The 24,472-nt window shown below is 36.9% G+C and overlaps 8 protein-coding genes across 9 annotated transcripts; all 8 read right to left on the reverse strand.

Annotated features, from left to right (window-relative positions):
• Positions 1 to 598: 598 nt before the first annotated feature.
• Positions 599 to 1,500, reverse strand: LOC132791394 (serine protease 1-like). Its single transcript, XM_060800288.1, has one exon. The coding sequence runs from the start codon at positions 1,471 to 1,473 to the stop codon at positions 718 to 720; it is 756 nt and encodes a 251-aa protein (XP_060656271.1). The 5' UTR covers positions 1,474 to 1,500; the 3' UTR covers positions 599 to 717.
• Positions 1,501 to 3,205: 1,705 nt separating this feature from the next.
• Positions 3,206 to 4,724, reverse strand: LOC132792467 (serine protease 1-like). Of its 2 annotated transcripts, none has more exons than XM_060801866.1 (2): positions 4,540 to 4,724; positions 3,206 to 3,546 (listed from the first exon to the last, which is right to left on the reverse strand). In XM_060801866.1, the coding sequence occupies exons 1-2, from the start codon at positions 4,693 to 4,695 to the stop codon at positions 3,325 to 3,327; spliced, it is 378 nt and encodes a 125-aa protein (XP_060657849.1). In that variant the 5' UTR covers positions 4,696 to 4,724; the 3' UTR covers positions 3,206 to 3,324. The 2 variants fall into 2 exon arrangements, with proteins under 2 accessions (XP_060657849.1, XP_060657848.1); XM_060801865.1 differs by having other exon boundaries at positions 3,206 to 3,561.
• Positions 4,725 to 5,857: 1,133 nt separating this feature from the next.
• LOC132791613 (serine protease 1-like) lies at positions 5,858 to 6,740 on the reverse strand. Its single transcript, XM_060800615.1, has one exon. The coding sequence runs from the start codon at positions 6,716 to 6,718 to the stop codon at positions 5,969 to 5,971; it is 750 nt and encodes a 249-aa protein (XP_060656598.1). The 5' UTR covers positions 6,719 to 6,740; the 3' UTR covers positions 5,858 to 5,968.
• Positions 6,741 to 9,084: 2,344 nt separating this feature from the next.
• On the reverse strand, positions 9,085 to 12,634 carry LOC132788237 (uncharacterized). Its single transcript, XM_060795568.1, has 2 exons — positions 11,881 to 12,634; positions 9,085 to 10,005 (listed from the first exon to the last, which is right to left on the reverse strand). The coding sequence occupies exons 1-2, from the start codon at positions 12,617 to 12,619 to the stop codon at positions 9,203 to 9,205; spliced, it is 1,542 nt and encodes a 513-aa protein (XP_060651551.1). The 5' UTR covers positions 12,620 to 12,634; the 3' UTR covers positions 9,085 to 9,202.
• A 1,402-nt stretch (positions 12,635 to 14,036) lies between these two features.
• LOC132791304 (serine protease 1-like) lies at positions 14,037 to 14,909 on the reverse strand. Its single transcript, XM_060800176.1, has one exon. The coding sequence runs from the start codon at positions 14,887 to 14,889 to the stop codon at positions 14,131 to 14,133; it is 759 nt and encodes a 252-aa protein (XP_060656159.1). The 5' UTR covers positions 14,890 to 14,909; the 3' UTR covers positions 14,037 to 14,130.
• Positions 14,910 to 16,267: 1,358 nt separating this feature from the next.
• Positions 16,268 to 17,151, reverse strand: LOC132791934 (serine protease 1-like). Its single transcript, XM_060801067.1, has one exon. It carries the CDS (start codon positions 17,120 to 17,122, stop codon positions 16,382 to 16,384), a length of 741 nt encoding a protein of 246 aa, XP_060657050.1. The 5' UTR covers positions 17,123 to 17,151; the 3' UTR covers positions 16,268 to 16,381.
• A 1,233-nt stretch (positions 17,152 to 18,384) lies between these two features.
• Positions 18,385 to 19,116, reverse strand: LOC132788238 (serine protease 1-like). The gene has a single exon (XM_060795569.1). It carries the CDS (start codon positions 19,114 to 19,116, stop codon positions 18,385 to 18,387), a length of 732 nt encoding a protein of 243 aa, XP_060651552.1.
• Positions 19,117 to 19,724: 608 nt separating this feature from the next.
• LOC132791303 (serine protease 1-like) lies at positions 19,725 to 20,642 on the reverse strand. The gene has a single exon (XM_060800175.1). It carries the CDS (start codon positions 20,623 to 20,625, stop codon positions 19,843 to 19,845), a length of 783 nt encoding a protein of 260 aa, XP_060656158.1. The 5' UTR covers positions 20,626 to 20,642; the 3' UTR covers positions 19,725 to 19,842.
• Between the last annotated feature and the right edge of the window lie 3,830 nt (positions 20,643 to 24,472).

The raw sequence follows: 24,472 nt of genomic DNA on the forward strand, positions 1-24,472 counted from the left end.
CAATGTAATTATATATTTGCGCCGCTGCCGCTGCCATTTATTCGTTCTGGTGTGAGAGATCCTTTAAGCGTCGATCAGCGCCCTCAATGAGCAACACAATGAAGAGCCCACTATTTTGGCAATACCAAAAATCTTGGGAAATATTGGTGTAAACAAATTAACAAAGATTTTTAACCAGCCGTTGAAGAATATTTGGATAATCGCTATCCTGCTTATATACCAATCTTTATCGAATAATTTTTTTTTTATCTATGCAATTATGATGCTATAAGTGAATCGTGACTTGAATGGTTTTTTATATGATAACTGCAAACACATTTCAAAGTGGCTAGAATCCATCGATACAGCAGTACACTGCTTGTAAACTGCTTGATTCACGCGTGTCTTTGCGGTAAGCAGGGCGAGTTGTTCACTTTTGCTGAGGTATAACAATATTATTTTTAGCATTTCTTTAAAAAAAAATCTAACTTCCGTATCAACTTAAAATCCGTTGTAGCATTAAGCTTCTTATTAACATATTTATAATTACATGTTGTTTCAAATTACGTTAAATTTTAAGCATTTATCTTTGCACTTTGAAAGAAATAATGACCAAATATTTCTGTTCTTCATCAACATATTAAGCGATTTCATTTTATTAAAATTTTTTTCAATTTCCGTTAATTAGACATCGGTTTATGCTGGGATAGGTGCATTGTATGAGGGCTACAGCTGGATCTATTCCAGGCCAGTGTGACTACGAATCCAGTCCAGATAACTGCTAACTCGACTAAAGCCACTTAGTACACGTGGTTGTAGAAAAGAAGCTACACCAACGAGTTTGGAATCATCACGTGTGACCAATGGACCCCCAGAGTCGCCACCACCGACAAATGGACCGAAGCAGATTATGGTGTCCGATGGTTCATAAACGATATTCCAGCAATTCATTTTGCTGTGAATCTGCACTCCGACAAACTGTAGATTATCCTGAACTCTACCATGCTCATTTTGGCCCCATCCACTGGCTACGGCCACCGCTCCTTCGTAGTCATTATCGCTATCGGCAAGCGACACTTTATTAATCAACTCCGAGTACTCCACACGAGGTGTGCGAATGAGGGCAATATCATTTGCGAGATTTCTATTATTATAGTTTTCGTGCTCAATAATGTTATCCGAATAGACCACATGGCTTAATTCACTATTCCAACGTTTCGTTGTACCATAGAATATTTGAACCCAATCGGCGTTGTGTGTACAATGAGCGGCAGTCAAAATCCAGGTATGATCAATGATGGATCCACCACATATATAACTAACATTGCCAATACTTGTGTGCAACGAAACAATGTATGGGAATTGTCCTTTATGGGCATCATTTCCGTATTGGATGCGTTGCTGGATATCGATATTTTGAGTTCCACCAAGCGGAAGCTTAGTCCCAAGTGATAGGGCAAATGTCACAGATAGAAAGACGATCAGAACTTGCATGGTTAGCGAGTTGTATGTCTTTGGCTCACGAACTCTTGCCTTATATATTCAAAGATTTTCAATTAGGTTACATCACAGTTTAAAAATTTAAATAAAGATACGAACACTAATTAAGTATTATCTAGGTAAACCCATAAATAGTTGTTGATAGACGTATTGATGGCTGCCGGAGTTATCTTTGTAAATACCCTAAAAAATCAAGCTGCCTTACAAAACTCTTCGCTCTCTTAAATCGTTTTCCTCTCTTTTCTATTGTATTAGTTACGAAGTAGCCACATACAATGTTCTTGTACTCGTTTCCCAATAATAGAAGAGTTTTACAAAATTGTACGAACACTAAATGTATATAACAGGCAAAAGTACGCATCTCCGATCCTTAAGGCTACACATTTCTAATATATCCAAAACATGGCGGCAATTTTCTTAAAATACAAACTAATATATCAAAAATTCTGAAATATATCAAAAGCTTTATTTTGTATATTTATAATATTTAACATAAAATAAGCCATATATACATAATATACCAAATAGTCAGCCAAAGCAACTAAGACCCAACATAAACTGTCGTTTTTGCAATATATAATTATAATTTTTGTCTCGTTGTATACTATATGTACTGTAGATATTAATGTATGAGTCATGACTGTAGCTTTAAAATTACTCTTTATATTCATTTTGTTCTTATTTATCGGGACGAATATAGTCTCTTACAGTCTTTGAGATCTATGTGTTGCAATAAAATTCAGAATGCAAATTTAATGATATCTTGGTATTCTCATAAATAATTGGGTTGATGGACTTGTTGAGTTATCTGTGTAAATCCCTAAAAAAAAAAAAGGACGCAGTCTTATAAAGCTCTTTGCGCTCTTAATGTGTTTTCCTCTCTTTTCTATTCTATTCCTGACGAAGCTTCAAACTTTACGGTGGATAGATGATGTGTACGTCATATTGACAATGATCTAATACTCGATTTTATAAAATTGTAACAAGCAGAAGGTGTATACTTTGTTGGATTGGCATTATTTTGTTTTGCGAATAGAAAATATAATTAACAGGCCGAAGAAGTCATCTGACCCGGGTGATCGAACATCATCGAACAATCCAACCACTTTCAGTTAAACCTGTTCGCTTAGCGCCGACAATCGAACCAATCTGCCAAAAAAACTAGCATTTACGAATGAACTTGAAACGCGTTGAATTGGTTGAAATATTTGTTCGCCATCAAATCGTGTTAATCCGAGCAGCGATTCTACATGTTTGAAAAAAGTTTGCTCACAAGTAGAACGAGCAAGTATCGAAGACACTGCCTGTGCAGAAAGCAGTGGGGATGGTAAATGATAATAATTGTTTGCTTTAAAAAAAATGCAAAACTTATTGCTCTTGATAATAGCACGTTGACCGTGGGGGACAAATGGCTTTATAACTTTGTGCCTCCAGCAAATGTATGTAACTGGTAGAAGGAGTCATCTTCTTGATTAGCTTCAAAAGCGAGACAATATAGCCATGTCCGTATGGCTGTGTGTCCCTCTATAGAGATCTGAGAAAAATAACCTGTATAAATCTAACCAAAAAAGCCAAAGAACAAATTTAACTAGAAGCAATGGAATCGTTCTTCCTAAGACCAATAATTATTTTTAAACATTTTTTACCGTGTATTTTACATGATCCATATTCAATGTATTTATATCTTGCATTAAATAATATAAAATGCGTTTATTCAGCTCGAAATTTTGAAACAAATAATGACCAGATTACTCTTAATCAACAAACTTTGCGATTTCATTTTATTACAAATTTTTCACATCATTTTATGCACTTGGTGCATAAGGTTGAGGGCAACCTCTGTAGCTATTCTAGGCGAGTGTGACTACGAATCCAGTCCAGGTAAGCGCTAACCCGAGTGAAGCCACTTAAGTTCGAGTCTATAAAAGAAGCTACACCAACGAGTTTGGAATCATCACGTGTGACCAATGGACCCCCAGAGTCGCCAGGGCGGACATTTGGACCGACGCAGATATTTGTGTCCGATAGTTCCCTAACGAAGTTCCAGCAGTTCGTTTTGCTGTGAATCTGCAAGTCGATAAACTGTAGATTTTCCTGTAGTCTCTCATTACTCTCACTTGCGCCCCATCCACTGGCTACAGCCCAGGCTCCTTCGTAATCATTATCGCGATCGGCAAGCGACACTTTATTAACCAACTCCGAGTACTCCACACGAGGTGTGCGAATGAGGGCAATATCATATATGAGATTTGTATTATTAAAGTTTTCGTGCTCAATAATGTTATCGAAATTGACAACATGAATAATTTCACCCTTCCATTTTTATACCCGGTACCCATAGGGTAGAAGGGTATTATAACTTTGTGCCGGCAGGAAATGTATGTAACAGGTAGAAGGAGGCATCTCCGACCCTATAAAGTATATATATTCTTGATCAGCGTCAACAGCCGAGACGATCTAGCCATGTCCGTCTGTCCGTCTGTCCGTCTGTGTGTCTGTCCGTCTGTGTGTCTGTCCGTCCGTCCGTATGAACATCTAGATCTCAGATACTATAAGAGATAGAGCTATAATTTTTTTGTTCGACAGCATTTGTTATGTTTGCACGCAGATCAAGTTTGTTTCAAATTTTTGCCACGCCCACTTCCGCCCCCGCAAATCAAAAAAATCGAATAACAAGCGTAATTTTAAAGCTAGAGTTACGAATTTTGGTTTATACAATAACAACTATAGTAATTATGATTTACGATCAGACATAATTTGGTTACGATCAGACAAAAATTGTCGAAGTTATTAAAGAAATACTTTTGTATGGGCAAAAACGCCTACTTACTAGGGGTCTTAGTTACTTTGGCTGACAATCTGGTATATTGTGCCGTCTATGGTATATTTAGAATGCGGTACTATATCGATATACCACATATACCATTTGGTATATTATTTTAATTTTTTGCAGTATATTTGGTATATTTTGAGAGAAATATAATGCAAAATATATAGCTTTTATTCAAAATGGGTAGCGGGTATCTCACAGTCGAGTACATTCGACTGTAGCTTTCTTACTTGTTTCGTTGTACCATAGAAGATTTGAACCCAATCGGCGTTGTGTGTGCAATGAGCGGCAGTCAAAATCAATGATGGAGCCACCACATACATAACTTTTAGTGCCCCTACGTGTGAGCAACGAAACAATGTATGGGAATTGTCCTTTATGGGCATCTTTTCCTCCGACGATGCGTTGGTGGATATTAAAATATTAAAAAACATGGTTGCATGGTTATAGAATTATTTGTATTTGGCTTACGAACTCTTGCCTTATATATTCAATAATTTTCAATCAGGTTACGTCACAGTTTAGGTATTAAAAGTTCAGAATGCTCTAGGTATTCTCATAAAGAATATGGTTTATGGACTCATTGATAGCTGGCGGAGTTATCTTTGTAAATATCCGAAATGCACGTAGCTATATCACTTTCGAGCATGTTGATTCGAACTTGCAAACACAAAAATATTCGAGCGTTTAAAAAAAAAATTGTATAATAACAAAGTATTATCAATTACGTCGCTGGTGCAAAGCAGTGCATTTCTGGGAACTGCTTCTTTTGCGTGAGGCTATACGATAAGCAGTGCGAGTAAAATATATGTTAACATCTGTATATGGACATTTCCAGGATCGCAGACGTGACATTTCTACAATCTCTAAACGTATTTATTTCGTCAAAAATATACATTCTCAAAACTCTTTTTAATTGTTTAACTCATTAAAGAGAGCATTTTTTATAGGAGACTAGTTTTGAAAATTGTCTATTTAGAGAAAATTATTGAAAAACACTGCACTGGGAACGTGACGAAAAACAGAAATTACATGTAACTTCATCTTCAAAAATTGTATAAGTCAGCAAATGTGGCTAGTACATTATATGATAATACTTTTAAATCATAATAAAGTTGTGTCATTTTTTATTAGTAGGCACTATTATGAAGTATTGTTATTGATTTATTTGTTTTACAAATTTTATAAATATTTGTTGTTCCCGAACGTGAAATTTTCATCATCAACATAGTTATTGTGAATTTGTAATTTTACATACTTTGTAAGCAAAAGGATTAGGAGAATAAGATATAGAACGATATATGCCTCTATAAGTATATTATAATACAATATAGATCTGGCAATACTAAATTGCGTAAATGTAATACTCAACAAGCAATAAAGCGCCAAACCTAAGTAGAAACAAAGCTCGCATTCGGTTCTATCACCAATTATTAAAAAAACTGTATTTTTTATATTTTTTATATTCAATGTATTTATATTTTGCATTGAATAGTTATAAAAAGCTTCTTTCAATTCATTATGTTGAATGAAATAACAACAAGATACTTTAGCTGTTTATCAACATGCTTTACGATTCCATTTTATTAATAATTTTTCACATTCAATTAATTAGACATCACTTTATGCTGGGTTTGGTGAACTGTATGAAAACTTCATCTATTGTAGGCCAGTGCGACTACGAATCCAGTCCAGGTAAGCGCTAACCCGAGTGAAGCCACTTAGTTCACCTACAAAAGAGCTGACACCAACCAGTTTGGGATCATTGCGTGTGACCAATGGACCCCCAGAGTCGCCTTCACCGACAAATGGACCGACGCAGATGATTGTGTCCGATGGTTTATAAATGTAATTCCAGCAGTTCATTTTGCTGTGAATCTGCAAGTCGATAAACTGTAGATTTTCCTGTTTTCTACCATATTCATTTTTGCCCCAGCCACTGGCTATGGCCCACGCTCCTACGTAGTCATTATCGCGATCGGCAAGCGACACTTTATTAACCAACTCCGAGTACTCCACACGAGGTGTGCGAATGAGGGCAATATCATTCACGCCTGTGTCATGATCGAAGTGCTCGTGCTCAATAATGTTATCGGAACCAACTTCATGGCTAAATTCACCCTGCTCATATTTTGTTGAACCATAGAAGATTTTAACCCAATCGGAGTTGTGCGTGCAATGAGCGGCAGTCAAAATCCAGGTGTGATCAATGATGGAGCCACCACATCTAAAACGTTTATTGCCCTCACCTATGACCAACGAAACAATATATGGGAATTGTCCTGTATGGGCATATTTTCCCTTGTGGATGCGTTGGTGGATATTAAGATGTTGGGTTCCACTAAGCGGAAGCTTAGCCCCAAGTGACAGGACAAATGTTACAGATAGAAAGACTAGTAGAACTTGCATGGTTAGCGAATTGTCTGTCTTTGGCTTACGAACTCTTGCCTTATATATTCAGTTGTTTTCAATTAGAACGCGTCACAATTTAGGAAGTACAATAAATATTAATAATTATTATCTAGCCTCATAAAGAATTTGATTCATGGACTTATTGATAGCTGGCGGATTTATCTTTGTAAATGAATGGAGCTGTATCGCTTTCGAGCATGTTGAGTCGAACTTGGAAACGCAAAACTAACCGAGCGTTTACGAACAAGTTGGATGCAAGCAGTAATGATGTGAATTGATTGTTGGAAATAATATTGAGTCAAAACTAACAGGAATTATATATGTTAGAAGAGAGTTTTATTACGAAGAGTACGAGAAAGCAACGAGCTTTATTGAAAATTTTGTGCTCGTTGTCGCTCTCTTGATATGCACTGACGTAAAAATTGAGCAATAGCAAAGTATTTTCAGTTGCGTCGCTGCATCGGCTGGTGCAATGCAGTGCATTTCTGGGCACTGCTTCTTTTTCGTGAGGCTATGCGGTAAGCAGTGCAACCTAAGATAAGGTAACATCTGCATACGGACATTTCCAGGATCGCGGACGCGACATTCTTACAGTCTTTAAACGTACAAAATTTCGTCAAAAATATACATTCTCAAAACTCTTATTAATTGTTTAACTCATTAAAGAGAGCATTTTTTAAGAGACTAGTTTTGAAAATTGTCTATTTACAGAAAATTAATGAAAAACAGTGCATCAAGAACGTGACGAAAAACGGAAATTACATTTGACTTCATCATCAACACTTGTGTAAGACAGCAAATGTGGCTAGTAAATTCTAGGACAATACTTTTAAATCATAATAATGTAGGCTTTTTTTTTATTAATAGACACTATTATAAAGTATTGTTAATGATTTATTTATTTTACAAATTTTATAAATATTTTTTACGTGACGTCCCGAACGTTAAAATATTCATCACATTGTGAATGTGTAGTTTTTCACACTTTGAAAGCAAAGGATTAGGAGAAGAAGATATAGAACGATATATTCCTTAATAATTAGATTATAATACAATATAGATCTGACAATACTAAATTGCGTAAATGTAATACTCAACGAGCAATAAAGCGCCAAACCTAAGTAGAAACAAAGCTCGGATTCGGTTCTAGCACCAATAATTAAACAACTTTAATTTTTATATTCAATGTATTTATATTTTGCATTGAATAATTATAAAAAGCTACTTTCAGCACAATATTTTGAAAGAAATAATCAAAAAAAAAACTTTTACTCTTTATCAACATGCCTTGCGATATCATTTTATTAATAATTTTTCTCAAACAATTAATTAGACATCAGTTTAAGATGGGCTTAGTGTATTGTAAAATGATATCTGGATCTATTGTCCAGTCCAGATCTATTCTCCAGTCCAGATAAGCGCTAACTCGAGTAGACCCGAGTCTATAAAAGAGGCTACATCAACGAGTTTGGAATCATCACCCCCAGAGTCGCCACTCTTGTTAGCTGCACCGACGCAGATACTGGTGCTTCTCATAGACTACATGCCTAATGTCACTATTCCACAGTTTCATTGAACTATAGTATATTTTAACATACTCTGCGTTGTGCAAGGAGCGGCAGTCAAAATCCAATTGTGATCAATAATGGAGCCACAACATCCATAAATTTTATGCTCCCTACTGATGGCTATCGAAACAATGTATGGGAATTGTCCCTGATGGGCATCTTTTCCCTTTTGGGTGCGTTGCTGGATTTCGAAATTTTGTGTTCCATCTATTATATTTGTAAATACTTAAAAAAAGCTGCATAACTTTTAAGCATGTTGAGTCAAACTTGTGATCGAACGATTATGCAATAGCAAACGAGAGATTAGAACGAGTTTAATGCGGCGAATTGCTTGCTCGAAATAATATTGTGTTAGAACTCTATTTCATTTCACGGATCACAAACATAACATTAGTACGTCTTTAGAAGAACACAATTTTGTCAATAATATACATGTAGATATTACATGCTAAGTTTCCTTTCAGTAAACCCTATTATGAAGTATTATTACTATTTTTATAAATTTTTGTTAAGTGACATCGCCAAACGTGAAATTTTAACCATCAACATATTTATTGCGAATAATATGTGAATTTGTTTTTTTATTCCCCATATTGCGGGCAAAGGATCAAGAGAATGGATATAGAGTTATATATTCCATAACAAAGAGATTATTATAAAATATAGATCTGACAAAATTTACTTAAATCCAACCTAATCAAGCCAAAGTCTTGCTTTGTTTCTAACACCATTCATTTTTTAAATATATTTTTACTCTGTATTTCTATCTTAAAAAAAGTTTTATTGAGCTCAGTGTTTTGAATGAAATAATGACCACATACTTTTGCTCTTTATCAACATACATTGCGATTTAATTTTATTACAACATTTATTCATCGTTTTATACAGGATTTAGTGCATTGTACATCTTGATTTATTGTAGGCCAGTGTGTTTACGAATCCAGTCCAGATAACTGCTAACTCGACTAAAGCCACTTAGTCGACCTGGATCTAGAAAAGAGGTTACACCAACGAGTTTGGGATCATCGCGTGTGACCAATGGACCCCCAGAGTCGCCTTCACCGACAAATGGACCGACGCAGATGATTGTGTCCGATGGTTTATAAATGTAATTCCAGCAGTTCATTTTGCTGTGAATCTGCAAGTCGATAAACTGTAGATTTTCCTGTTTTCTACCATATTCATTTTTGCCCCAGCCACTGGCTATGGCCCACGCTCCTACGTAGTCATTATCGCGATCGGCAAGCGACACTTTATTAACCAACTCCGAGTACTCCACACGAGGTGTGCGAATGAGGGCAATATCATTTACGTGAGTCGTAGCCATATCATAGTTTTCGTGTTCAATAATGTTATCGGAACCAACTACATGGCTAAATTCACCCTGCTCATATTTTGTTGAACCATAGAAGATTTCAACCCAATCGGCGTTGTGTGTGCAATGAGCGGCAGTCAAAATCCAGTTGTTATCAATGATGGAGCCACCACATTCAGTTATTCTATTCTTCTTACTGATGGCCAACGAAACAATGTATGGGAATTGTCCTTTATGGGCATCTTTTCCCTTTTGGATGCGTTGCTGGATATCGAAATTTTGGGTTCCACCGAGCGGAAGCTTAGCTCCATGTGACAGGGCACATGTCACAGATAGAACGACGAGTAGAACTTGCATGGTTAGCGAATTGTATGTCTTTGGCTCACGAACTCTTGCCTTATATATTCAATGATTTTCAATTAAGTTACGTCACAGTTGACGAGTCAAAATGCTAATTAAGTATTATCATGGTATCCTCATAAAGAATTGAGTTGATGGACTTATTGATATCTCGCAGAGTTATCTTTGTAAATACCCTAAAATAACGGAGCTGAATAACTTTCAAACATGTTTATTCAAACTTGCAGTCGAACGAATCTGCAATCGAACGAGTTTGATGCGATTAGTAGTGAGAAAATAATTTGTTTGAAATAATATCGAGCAGGCATTATACATGTTTGGCATTATACGAGTTTAATCACAACGACCACGAGCAGGCAACGAGTGAGCTTGAAAATATTGTGCTCGCGACCGCTCTCTCATTTCACCGAAGTCAAAATAATAAAGTATTACACTGCTTCTTTTTTGCAAGGCTATGGCAAGGGAAACAGTGAGAGTTGCGCACTCAAATATGTTCGATTAAAAGAAAGTTTTACTTCATTATGTAAAATTTAAATAAACAAAAATAAATTTTCACTCAAAGTAAACATAAATTTTTGATTTGATTTATTATGGGCAAGTGTTAGATTGCAAGATAATCACAATAAATTAACGCCTTTGAATGCTATGTAAATCGAATTCGCTTTCGGGGAATTTAATCAAAACATTTAGCAATAAAAAAAATTTTTGAAATTGTAAAATATTATGCAGTGAAATACTCTATAAAGCTTTTTAGCTGGTTTTTAAATAATTAATCGTCTAACACCAGTATTTCTTTAAACATTTTTTACTGTGCATTTTATATATTCCACAATCTATGCGATCGAACGATTATGCAAAAGCAAACAAGAGATTAACACGAGTTTAATGCGAGTGAATTGCTTGTCCGAAATAATATTGTGTTAGAACTAGTAGGAATTATACATGTTTGAAGTAAGTATAACGAATACGAGAAAACAACAAGTTTTATTGAAAATATTGTGCTCGTTTTCGCTCTCTTGATATGAACTGACGTAAAAAATTGTGCAATACAAAGTATTAATACAAAGCAGTGCATTGCTGAAGCACTGCCTCTTTTGCGCAAGGCTATGTGGTAAGCAGTGCGCACATCATCTGTGTTTCATTTGACGGAAAAGTACACGATTTTGTCAATAATATACATGTGAAGTATGGCACTACTGGTTGCTGGCAACGAGTGGCAACGCGAGCTTAGTGAAAGGATATGGCAGCACTGATCACGAAAGCAAGATCGACGAGAAGTCAGTTGATGTGTCGGCGTTGACAGGAACAGTTGTCCTCTAATCGTGTAGATCATTATTGTGTTTATTTCATCATTATTCTGTTTATATCATCATTACTTCATTACATATTTCATATCAATAAACTACTTTGTTACATACATGTGGCTAGAAAATTATAAGTGGTATAATTTCCTTTAGAAACATTATAATAAAGTATTATTATAGATTAATTTATTTTACAAATTTTATAAATATTTGTTATGTGACATCGTCGAACGTGAAATTCTTACCATCAACATACATATTTATTTGAATTTATATTTTTTTCCTACATTGCGGGCATAGGATTAAGAGAATGAATATACCGTTATATATTCCATAACAAATATATTGTAATACAATATAGATCAATATAGATCCTAATTACCTAAATCTAACCAAATCAAGCCAAAACCTTGCGTTGTTTGTAACACCACTCATTTTTAAAATATATTATATTTTTTCTCTTAAAAAGAGAGCTGAACTCAGTTTTTGAAAGAAACAATGACAAGATACTTTGCTCTTTATTAACATACTTTGCGATTTCATTTTATTACAACATTTTCTCATCGTTTTATACAGGGTTTAGTGCATTGTATGAGGGCTACATCTGGATCTATTCTAGGCCAGTGTGACTACGAATCCAGTCCAGATAAGCGCTTACTCGACAAAAGTTAGTTAAATAACCTCCTATGCCAGTTGAGGTAATACCAATAAGTTTAGGATCATCTTGAGTGACCAAGGGACCACCAGAGTCACCACGGCCACAGGATGTGCCATCCCAGGTTGTGCTACGTATAATGGTGTTCGAACTCTTTCGGTCAATCTGCAAGCCGACAAACTGTAGACTCTTTGAAATTGAATTATGTGCAATTTCGCCCCATCCACTGGCTACGGCCCACGCTCCTTCGTAGTCATTACCACGATCGGCAAGCGATACTTTATTAATCAGCTCCGAGTACTCCACACGAGGTGTGCGAATGAGGGCAATATCATTTACGTGAGTTCCATTATCATAATTCTCGTGCTCAATAATGTTATCCGAATAGACCACATGGCTTAATTCACTATTCCAAAGTGTCGTTGAACCATAGAAGATTTTAACCCAATCGGCGTTGTGAATGCAATGAGCGGCAGTCAAAATCCAGGTATGATCAATGATGGATCCACCACATATATAACTTTCATTAGCTCTACGTATGTGCATCGAAACAATGTATGGGAATTGTCCTTTATGGGCATCTTTTCCTCCGAAGATGCGTTGGTGGATATTAAAATTTTGAGTTCCATCAAGCGGAAGCTTAGCTCCAAGTGAAAGGGCAAATGCCACAGATAGAAAGACGAGTAGAACTTGCATGGTTAGCGAATTGTCTGTCTTTGGCTCACGAGCTCTTGCCTTATATATTCAAAGATTTTCAATTAAGTTACGTCAATTTAGGGAAAGTTCAGAATTCTAATTAAGTATTATCAAGGTGTCCTCATAATGAATTGAGTTGATGGACTTATTGATATCTCGCTGAGTTATCTTTGTAAATACCCTAAAATAACGGAGATGAATCACTTTCAAACATGTTGAGTCAAAATTGCAGTCGAACGATTCTGCAAAAGCAAACGAGCATTTACGAACGAGTTTGATGCGATCAGTAGTGAGTAAATTATTTGCTTAAAGTAATGACGAACTGCCATTAGACATGTTTGAAATGAGTTTGATCACAACGAGCACGAGCAAGCAACGAGTTTGCTTGAAAATATTATGCTCCTGACAGTTCTCTGATTTCACCGAAAACTATGCAATAATAAAGTAGCGTCTCTCTGGCAAAGCAATGCGTTGCTATTACACTGCTTCATTTGCGCGAGGCTATTCGGCAAGCAGTGCACTGTGTGCACTTACATATATGTACGTGTGTGTTCTTTTAAAAGAAAGTTTTTCTTCATTATATAATATATCAAAAATTACAAAAATAAACATTCGTATGTACGCAAAGTGAAAATAAATTGTTGTCTTGATAAAAGTTTATTATGGGAAAATTTTAGATTCTAAGATAATCACAATAAATTAGGGCCTTTGAATCGAATTCGCTTTCGGGGCAAAGAGCTTAGACACTGATCTAATCAAAAGATTTCGAAAAATTTTAAAATATTATGAATATAACTTCATAATGCGTTTTATTTGATTCATGAATATTACGTTGTTGATTTTGAATTACAATTTCATCTTTTTTCACACCTTTGGTCTAAAAGACTATAAAAGAGCATATAGAGTAAGATATCCCATATCAAATAAATTATAATTCAATTTAAATCTCATAAATCTAAAGTCTCTAAATCTAACCAAAATAAATCAGAGACAGGCCAAATCTAACTCAAAACTCTGCCTTGCATTTCACCAATAAAGTTACGCTTGTTACTCGGTTTTTGTTGATTTGTGGGGGCGGATCTGCGTGCAAGCATAACAAATGCTGTCGAAAAAAATATAGCTCTACCTCTTATAGTCTAGTCTGGCGATCTAGGTGTTCATACGGACAGACGGACAGACAGATAGATGGACATGGGTAGATCGTCTCGGCTGTTGTCTCTGATCAAGAATATATATACTTTATAGGGTCGGAAATGCCTTCTCTACCTGTTACTCCTCTACCTGTTATATACATTTCCTGTCTGCACAAAGCTATAATACCCTTCTACCCTATGGGTAGCGGGTATATTCAATGTATTTAAATCTTGCGTGAAATAATTGAAATGTGAACATTTTAAAAGAAATAATGACAATGGTCTTTTTAACATGCTTTACGATTTCATTTTATTAATAATTTTTTACATGCAATTAATTAGACATCACTTTATGCTGGGCTTGGGATTCATCTGGATCTATTGTAGGCCAGTGTGGTTACGAATCCAGTCCAGATAACTGCTAACTCGACTAAAGCCACCTAGTCGACCTGGGTCTAGAAAAGAAGCTACACCAACGAGTTTGGGATCATCACGTGTGACCAATGGACCTCCAGAGTCGCCATCACCGACAAATGGACCAACGCAGATCATGGTGTCCGATGGTTCATAAACGAAATTCCAGCAGTTCCTTTTGCTGTTAATCTGTAAGTCGATGAACTGTAGATTTTCCTGTGGTCTACCATTTTCATTTTTGCCCCATCCACTGGCTACACCCCACGCTCCTTCGTAGTCATTATCGCGATCGGCAAGCGACACTTTATTAACCAACTCCGAGTACTCCACACGAGGTGTGCGAATAAGGGCAATATCATTTACGTGAGTCGTAGTCATATCATAGTTTTCGTGCTCAATAATGTTATCGGATCCGATAACATGACTAATTTCACCCTGCTTATTTTTCGTTGAACCATAGAAGATTTGAACCCACTCGGCGTTGTGTGTGCAGTGAGCGGCAGTCAAAATCCAGTTGTGATCAATGATGGAGCCCCCACATCCATAATTTCCATCCACCCTTTTGATGACCAACGAAACAATGTATGGGAATTGTCCTTTATGGGCATCTTTTCCCTTTTGGATGCGTTGCTGAATATCGAAATTTCGGGTTCCACCGAGCGGAAGCTTAGCCCCAAGTGACAGGACAAATGTCACAGATAGAAAGACGAGTAGAACTTGCATGGTTAGCGAATTGTATGTCTTTGGCTCACGAACTCTTGCCTTATATATTCAAAGATTTTCAATTAAGTTACGTCAATTTAGGGAAAGTTCAGAATTCTAATTAAGTATTATCAAGGTATCCTCATAAAGAATTGAGTTGATGGACTTATTGATATCTCGCAGAGTTATCTTTGTAAATACCCTAAAATAACGGAGCTGAATCACTTTCAAACATGTTTATTCAAACTTGCAGTCGAACGAATCTGCTTTCGAACGAGTTTGATGCGATTAGTAGTGGGAAAATTATTTGTTTGAGACATGTTTGAAACAAGTTTGATCGCAGCGAACACGACCAAGCAACGAGTTTGATTAAAAATATATTGTGCTGGTGACCGCGCTCTGATTTTACCGAAAGCTATGCAATAATACAGTATTAACAGTAGCGTCACTCGAGCAAAGCAGTCCTGCAGAACTGAAGGTGTCGATTGGCCATGGCTAAGTGCTTACCTCGCCGATCACTACATGGGTACTTACTAAAGTGACCCTATAGTAAACGAACGTCGAACCACCTAATTAATAAATGTATGCGTATTAAAGCATAAGTACAGAATAACGGCAAGCATCGCTTTTGTTTTTGTTATTTTTGTTCACTAGTGAACTGCTGATGCCCTGCTTCTTTTACTCAAGGCTATTCGGCAAGCAGTGCAAGTTGTGCACTCACATATGTTCGATTAAAAGAAAGATTTACTTTAGTATTCAACAACAATTAAAAAAAAAACATTATGACATTCGAAAGCATTTAAAGTGAAAATAAATAAATAAAAGTTTATTCTGGGCGAGTATTAGATTCCAAGACAATCACAAAATATTAGGGTCTTTGAATGCTACATAAATCGAATTCGCTTTCGGGGAAAAGTGTTAAAAACTGATCTAATCAAAACCTTTGGGAATATATTATTTCGCGAAATTGTAAAATTTTATGCATAGATACAACTTTAAAATGCTTTTTATTTGATTAATGAATATTGCGTTGTTGATTTTTAATTACAATTAAAATATTTTTTGCACACCTTTTGTCTAAAGGTTTATAAAAGAGCATATAGAGTAAGATATTCCATAACAAATAAATTATAACTCAATTTAGATCTGATAAATCTAAAGTCTCTAAATCTAACCAAAAAAACCAGAGACAGGCCAAATCTAACTCAAAACGCTGCCTTCCATTTCACCAATAAATTCAAACACCAATAATTTTTTAAATATTATTTTACTGTGTATTTGACATACTTATATATATATAATACATATATACCATTTTATATGTATTTATATCTTGTACTTAATAATCAAAACAAGATTTATTCAGCTTGGAATTTTGAAACAAATAATGACCAGGTACTCTTGCTCTTCATCAACGTACTTTGCGATTTCATTTTATTACAAATTATTCACATGGAATTAATTAGATTAATTAATTCACTGGGTTCAGTGTATTGTATAAGGGTATATGGATCTATTCTAGGCCAGTGTGACTACGAATCCAGTCCAGATAAGCACTAACTCGAGTAAAGTATGTGGAAACACCCATCTTTCCTAAAGAGGTAACACCAATAAGTTTGGGATCATCACGAGTGACCAATGGACCGCCAGAGTCACCAATACCACAGGATTTCCCATCCGAAGTTATGCTATTGATAATGGTGTTCGAACTTTTTCCGTTAATCTGCAAGCCGACAAAATGTAGACTCTTTGAAATTGAATTATGCGTAATTAGGCCCCAACCACTGGCTACGGCCCACGCTCCTTCATAGTCATTACTACGATCGGCAAGCGACACTTTATTAATCAACTCCGAGTACTCCACATAAGGTGTGCGAATGAGGGCAATATCATTCACCGCCGTTAAATTATTATAGTCTTCGTGCTCAATAATGTTATCGGGACTGACATTATGACTAATTTCACTCTTCCATTTTTCCGTTGAACCATAGAAGATTTGAACCCCATCGGCGTTGTGCGTGCAATGAGCGGCAGTCAAAATCCAGTTGTGATCAATGATGGAGCCACCACATACACCACTATGATTGCCCTTACGTATGAGTAACGAAACAATGTATGGGAATTGTCCTTTATCGGCAATTTCTCCTCCGAAGATGCGTTGCTGAATATCGAAATTTCGGGTTCCACCGAGTGGAAGCTTAGCCCCATGTGACAGGGAAAATGTCACAGATAGAAAGACGAGTAGAACTTGCATGGTTAGCGAATTGTATGTCTTTGGCTAAAGAACACTTCCCTTATATATTCAATGATTTTCAATTAAGTTACGTCACAGTTGAGGAGTCAAAATGCTAATTAAGTATTATCTAGGTATCCTCATAAAGAATTGAGTTGATGGACTTAATGATGGCTGGCGAAGTTATCTTTGTAAATACCCTAAAATAACGGAGTTAAATCACTTTCGAACATGTTTATTCAAATTTGCAGTCGAACAAGTTTGATGTGATCAGTAGTGAGCAAATAATTTGTTTGAAATAATATCGAGCAGGCGTTATACATGTTTGGAACGAGTTTCATCACAACGAGCACGAGCAGACAACGAGTTTGATTGAAATTATTGTGCTCGCGACCGTTCTCTCATTTCACCGAAGTCAAAGCTATGCAATAATAAAGTATTTTCAGTAGCGTCGCTCGGGCAAAGCAGTGCTAGTACACTGCTTCTTTTCCGCAAGGCTAAGGCAAGGGAAGCAGTGAGAGTTGTGCACTCACAAATGTTAGATTAAAAGAAAGTTTTACTTCATTATGTGAAATTGAAATAAACAAAAATAAATTTTCACTCAAAGTAAACATAAATTTTTGATTTGATTTATTATGGGTAAGTGTTAGATTGCAAGATATATTAGCACCTTTGAATGCTACGTAAATCGAATTCGCTTTCGGGGAAAAGTGTTTAAACACTGATCTTATCAAAACCTTTGGGAATATATTATTTCGCGAAATTGTAAAATTTTATGCATAGATACAACTTTAAAATGCTTTTTATTTGATTAATGAATATTGCGTTGTTGATGTTTAATTACAATTTAATCTCATTTTTCACACCTTTTGTCTAAAGGATTATAAAAGAGTAAGATATCCCATAACAAATAAATTATAATACAAATAAGATCTGATAAATCTAAAGTCCCTAAATCTAAACAAAATTAACCGAAGGAAGGTCAAATCTAACTCAAAACGCTGCCTTGCATTTCACCAATAAATTCAAACACCAATATATTTTTTAAATATTATTTTACTGTGTATTTTACATATACCATATTCTGTGTATTTATTTATATCTTGCACTGAATAATCAAAGCAATATTTAATCAGCTTGGAATTTTGAAACAAATAATGACCAGTTACTTTTTCTCTTCATCAACATACTTTGCGATTTCATTTTATTACAAATTATTCACATGCAATTAATTAGACATCACTATATACTGGGTTTAGTGTGTTGTATAAGGGTATATGGATCTATTCTAGGCCAGTGTGACTACGAATCCAGTCCAGATAAGCGCTAACTCGAGTAAAGTAAGTGGAAACACCTGGTTGTCCTTTTGAGGTAACACCAATAAGTTTGGGATCATCATGAGTGACCAATGGGCCGCCAGAGTCACCACTGCCGCAGGATTTGCCATCCGAAATTGTGCTTCTGATAATGGTGTTCGAACTCTTTCGGTCAATCTGCAAGCCGACAAACTGTAGCTTTGAATTATTCTCAATTTCACCCCATCCACTGGCTACAGCCCACGCTCCTTCGTAGTCATTATCACGATCGGCAAGTGACACTTTATTAATCAACTCCGAGTACTCCACACGAGGTGTGCGAATGAGGGCAATATCATTCAAGAGCGTGAAATCATTGTAAAGTTCGTGCTCAATAATGTTATCGGAACTGACATTATGACTAATTTGACTCTTCCATTTTTCCGTTGTACCATAGAAGATTTGAACCGAAACGGCGTTGTGTGTGCAATGAGCGGCAGTCAAAATCCAGTTGTTATCAATGATGGAGCCTCCACATCCAAACATTCCATGCAGCTTACTGATGGCCAACGAAACAATGTATGGGAATTGTCCTTTATGGGCAACATCTCCCCCGTAGATGCGTTGCTGGATATTAAGATTTTGGGATCCACCGAGCGGAAGCTTAACCCCATGTGACAGGGCAAATGTCACAGATAGAAAGACGAGTAGAACTTGCATAGTTAGCGAATTGTATGTCTTTGGCTAAAGAACACTTCCCTTATATATTCAATGATTTTCAATTAGGTTACGTCACAGTTGAGGAGTCAAAATGCTAATTAAGTATTATCTAGGTATCCTCATAAAGAATTGAATTGATGGACTTAATGAAGGCTGGCAAAGTTATCTTTGTAAATACCTTTAAAGAACATAGCTTTATCACTTTCGAACATGTTGCGTCAAACTTGCGATCGAACGATTCTGCAAAAGCAAATGAGTGCGCTTTCGAACTAGTTTGACGCGTTCGATAATGAGTGAGTGAGTATTGTGCTCGTGGCCGCTCACTGATTTCACCGAAGTCAAGGTCAAAGCTCTACAATAATAAAGTATTATCATGATAGGCGCTCTGACAAAGCAGTGCACTGCTGTGACACTGCTTGTTTGGCGCGAGTCTACGCTAAAGGCAGTGCAGGAATGTTAATTTCAGTATAAGCTCAAAATTCATCAAAATATTCAGATTCTTACTAATATATTTATAATTATATATTACATATACTTATATCTGGCATTGAATAATTAATTATAAATTAACTCACCTGGGTATTTTCAAAGAAATAATGACCAGATACTTTTGCTCTTCATCAACATATTTTGCGATATCATTTTATTACAAATTTTGTACATCCAATTAATAATATATCGCTTTAGTGCTAGGTTTGGTGCACTGTATGAGAGCATTGCGTACATCTATTCTAGGCCAGTGTGCTCACGAATCCAATCCAGATTAGCGCTAACTCGACTGAATCCAGCTGGAAGAATTTCGTCAGCTTCGAGTGAAAAAGAACTGACACCAACGAGTTTGGGATCATCATGGGTGACCAATGGGCCGCCAGAGTCGCCGCTGCCAATGGTTTTGCCTTCCGATGTACTGACACAGAGAATGTTATCCGATTCACGGCCAATTGCATCCCAGCAATCCTTTTTGCTCTTTATCTGTAAGTCGGCAAACTGCAGATTCTCTGGTGTTGCACTATTGTCATAGGTTTCTCCCCAGCCACTGGCTACGGCCCACGCTCCTTCGTAGTCATTATCGCGATCGGCAAGCGACACTTTATTAACCAGCTCGGAGTAATCCACATGCGGTGTACGAATGAGGGCCAAATCATTCTCGAGCGTGTCATCATCGTAGTGCTCATGCTCAATAATGTTATCGGTATTGACTTCATGGCTAAATTCACCCTGAGCAACTTTCGTGGAACCATAGAAGATTTTAATCGATTTGGCCTTGTGTGTGCAATGAGCGGCAGTCAAAATCCAGGTGTGATCAATAATGGAGCCACCACACAAGGCACCATTATCATCGCTCAGACTGATGCTCAACGACACAATGTATGGAAATTGTCCTTTTTGGGCATCTTCTCCGTTATAAATGCGTTGCTGTATATTGAAATTTTTGGTTCCACCGAACGGAAGTTTACCACCAAGTGATAAAGAAATTGTCACTGATAGAAGGATGAACAGAACTTGCATGGTTAGAGAATTGTCTGACTTTGAGCTGAAGAACTCTTGCCCTATATATAGATGTTTTCAATTGCGTCGCATCACAGTTTAGGAGTTACAATAAAATGTAGAATGCTAATTAGGTATTATCTGGGTACACTCATAAAGAATTGGGTTGATGGAGTTCTCTTTCTGAATACCTTAAAAGAGCGGAGCAGCCTTATATAAAGCACTTTGCTCTCTCTCTTCAAGTGTTTTCACTCTGTGTCACAGACTGCACAAATGTGTTGTTGCATTTGCATTTGCATTGTTTTGCTTTGCTTTCAGAACTCGCTCTCTCTGACTTTTGTTTGGCACTCATAGTTGATCGAACTGGCGCGTGTTTGCAAAAGTGTTTGCGAAACTTTCAAGTGCAATTGCTGGGAAAAGTTAATGGAAAATGCGAATACGAATGCGAATGCGAGTACGGCGGCAATTGGCGTCATGCTTTTGCCAGGCGGCTGGCATATCACTTGAAAAATGTTGAATTTTGGTCAATAGCATGCAATTTGGGTTAGGCAAACAAGTCAACAGCAACGTGGCCCGGTTCGTGCCTTGCCCCCCGGCTTGGCAAACATTGCGGCATAATCAGCATGAATGGAGATAGGGTGGGAAGAAGGGAGCGAAGAGAGAGAGTGAGAGGGACGAGGTAGACACATTGTGCACATCTTTGTCTGCAGCATGCGATTGACCCGCGGGGAGGACGTTGCCAAAACTCTGTCAATTGGCCAAAAATGCCACAAAAACATATTTGGCAACGCCAGAATCGCAGCTGCAGTTGCCGTTCCAGTTGAGTGGGGGTTTGGTATGGCATCGAGTACGAGTTGAAGCTACCAATATACCACAAACGGCTCCTGGGTCAATGTTGATTTTGGACATGAGGCGATGTCGGAGCTGTGCAAGTCAGGGCCATAAAATCAGACAGTCAATGAGCCAAATGGCCAAATAGCTGTTATTGTTATTGCCGCAGCCTGGCAAATTAATGAGGTGTCCTGTTGGCCAGCCATGCATAATCATCGCACCCACCAAACGGCGCCCACTGCAGTTGCAGTTTTGTAATTGACCATGTCAGCAGTCGACAGCACTGTAATTTTGTTCAGATTTGGCAACTGGCTTTAAGCAGCTCTTTAAGCAGACGGAGCTGAGCGAATGCCAGCCAAGATTAGCATTTGGCGTTTATTTTCTTTGCTTTTATTCTTGTGACAGTCCAACATTTCCCCAGACAATATTTGCATGAAAACTGTTACTGCCACTTAAGCATATCCTTGCCAAAAAACTTCCTTTACATGCGCGCGACACAACATAACAGAAAAAACAGAAAAAAACTTGGCTGGTTGTTGGTTTTTATTGTTTTTTCCTTTTCCTTTTGCGTTTTCTCCTTTTCAGTTTTTTTTTTACTTGGCATTGTTGTAGTTTTAATGACAGCCACCGAACAACGAGCAGCACTCAAAATTGTCGCCTTAATGTCAACGAAAGCGTCGCGACGCCTCAAAGTATGCAACTTTTTTCGTTTCGTTTCTTTTTTTTTTGGGTTGAGCCAGTGAAAAGTTTTAATTTTTATGCCCAAGCAAGTTAAGCGACAATGTTGAAATGCTTAATGTCAGCACAGGTCTGTGGCTAGCAGCTAATGTTGGATTTAACAGAATTATAGCAAAAATGTTGTGACACTTATTTTTGGGTGTGTGATTTGGTAAGGGAAAAGATTACATTAAAATAGATATGCTTTGGGTTTGCTTTTTTTCCATTGAGCTTGGGGCGTTTAGATCCATTTAAATAAAAGTTACCAAAGTTGTTGCGTCTCGTTTACCTCGCAGTCATAAAACACTCAGCACTCATACGCCATGTGTTACGCAGTAAAACGGAGAAAACTTTCAAGACAGTGACAGACAGCTGGGAAACCCAAACCCCAACAAAAACCAATGCGCAGCCAAACATTTTTAATTAGCCTAATGAAAAAGTTCAAATGTTGAAAAAATTTCGCAATATTCCGAGCTTCTGCTGCGGAGGGGACAACAAAAAGACAAAAGACGACTGACAAATGAGGAGAAAGCAGCGCCAAATAAGCGAGCAATAATTTTTGCCATTGTTCGCTCGCAGCTGCAGCGCGCTAAGCGAGTTGAGAAATGAGAGTCGCGATGTCACAAACAAAGAAATGCGACAACGCGAATCGCGAGGAATGAAAATGAGTAAAAGGCAACGCGATGATGTTGGTAAATAATACAAAAATATGAAAGACGTTGCAACTGGATGGAGTCTGTTCTCTTCTCTCTTCGCGCGGCTCAATGGCTTTTGGTTTCTGCCGACTACTTTATTTGCCATTGTCCTTTGTCCTTAGTCCTTGGTTCTTGGTCCTGCGGCCGATCGGCCATGAAAGCAAATAGCGCTCATTAAGCAAATGACATTTGGCGAGGCGAGTGGGGAGCCAGAATGCAGAATGTTCAATTAAAAAACTTTTCATTTTGTCGAATGGGCGACGCAGAGAGTGACGCATACTTACGACATACATAAGTACACACATACACACACACATCCGTATATACAGACTCACGTACATAAACCACTTAAGAATTATAAGGCGCGGCTTGGTTTCATTTCCTTTCGAGGAAGTAGGCAATGGCTCATAATTGATTTTCAACATTTGTGTGTGGATGTTGTTTTTGTTTGCGTTGTTGTTATTTCTTTGGCCACTTTGGCTTATTAAATATTTAATGGCAAATTGTCAGAAACAGCCAAAGTGAATGACAGGCTCTCACTCTCTCTGTCTCCCTCTCTTTCCCTCTTGGGTTTTGCTTGTGGCAATAATTGACAAATAAAGTGAATTGACAGCAAAAAGTTTTGTAAAAGTCTCGACGAGTTTTCTGTCTCTCTTATGAATACTTTAGGCTGCTTAGCGGCGCGATTCGAGCTGTCCAACTGCCAATTCTCCAATTATTTAAATGTTTTTTTTTGCTGTTCTCTTCTGTTTTCTGTTTCTGCTTTTTTTCTGTGCTTCTTTTTCTTTTCATTTTATTTACGCACGCATTCGTGTGTAGCGAGCCCGATAATTGCAACAAAGCAAAAACTTTTCACAGAACATGAAAGCAAAACCAAAAAGCAGAAAAGTAGACAACACTTTGACACCAACAAGTAGTCGAACTCCAGGGAACGAGAGAAAAAGAACGAGAGATTCACAGGAACAAAGGAATTGGAAAATAAAAAAAAAAGAAAGAGAAAGAGTCGCCGCCGGCTAAAAACTTGTTCCATGTTGCCATCGAAAAGATTTGCCACAACTTTTGCGACGACTGTGCAAGAAAAAGTGTTTCGGTCGAAGCTGCAATTAAAAAAGGGATTACGTGGCTGGTCAGACTTTGATTTGGCCAAGACTGTTGCTTCTTTTTGCTACTCTTGCTTCTGCTTTTCGATTAAAAGTTGAGCAAATTAAAATTGTATAATGACGGTGATTAGGCCAACAACGGACTGCAAATTGCCCAGCTTCAATTGTACAATAGATGATTCTTCATTTGTTTGCAACTTTTGCAAGTGGAGATGCGACTTCAAAGAAATTGGTTTCTTGCTCTAAAGGACAATAAACTTTATTGGTTTGGTATAATGAAGAAGATTCGTTTCATTGAAAAAAGCTTTCCAATAATAATGCTAAGAATAAAAGAGAATATTCATAAATAAATGTTGAGTAGTTAAAGAAATAACAAAGAATATAATTTCGAAGAACAAGTATAATAATAATATAAAGTTTATTACTGAAAATTTCATTTACTAGAGACTACTAAAAAATACATATATACATATATTTCAAAAATGAAAGTTTTCTTTGACTTAAAAAAAAAAAACAGAAATAATT

This window comes from Drosophila nasuta, chromosome 3, assembly GCF_023558535.2.
Source record: "Drosophila nasuta strain 15112-1781.00 chromosome 3, ASM2355853v1, whole genome shotgun sequence".
NCBI lineage: Eukaryota > Metazoa > Arthropoda > Insecta > Diptera > Drosophilidae > Drosophila > Drosophila nasuta.

Bases quoted from the DNA above. Each gene is read 5' to 3' on its own strand.
- LOC132791394 (XM_060800288.1), bottom strand. From the start codon at position 1,473: ATGCAAGTTCTGATCGTCTTTCTATCTGTGACATTTGCCCTATCACTT.
- LOC132788237 (XM_060795568.1), bottom strand. From the start codon at position 12,619: ATGCAAGTTCTACTCGTCTTTCTATCTGTGGCATTTGCCCTTTCACTT. The intron at 10,006-11,880 runs AGATCCAGATGT...ATCATTGAATAT, and splicing joins TAGTCACACTGGCCTAGAAT to ATAAGGCAAGAGTTCGTGAG.
- LOC132791303 (XM_060800175.1), bottom strand. From the start codon at position 20,625: ATGCAAGTTCTGTTCATCCTTCTATCAGTGACAATTTCTTTATCACTT.
- LOC132788238 (XM_060795569.1), bottom strand. From the start codon at position 19,116: ATGCAAGTTCTACTCGTCTTTCTATCTGTGACATTTGCCCTGTCACAT.
- LOC132791304 (XM_060800176.1), bottom strand. From the start codon at position 14,889: ATGCAAGTTCTACTCGTCTTTCTATCTGTGACATTTGTCCTGTCACTT.
- LOC132791934 (XM_060801067.1), bottom strand. From the start codon at position 17,122: ATGCAAGTTCTACTCGTCTTTCTATCTGTGACATTTTCCCTGTCACAT.
- LOC132791613 (XM_060800615.1), bottom strand. From the start codon at position 6,718: ATGCAAGTTCTACTAGTCTTTCTATCTGTAACATTTGTCCTGTCACTT.
- LOC132792467 (XM_060801865.1), bottom strand. From the start codon at position 4,695: ATGCCCATAAAGGACAATTCCCATACATTGTTTCGTTGCTCACACGTA. The intron at 3,562-4,539 runs GTAAGAAAGCTA...GAAAATCTACAG, and splicing joins TCTATGGTACAACGAAACAA to TTTATCGACTTGCAGATTCA.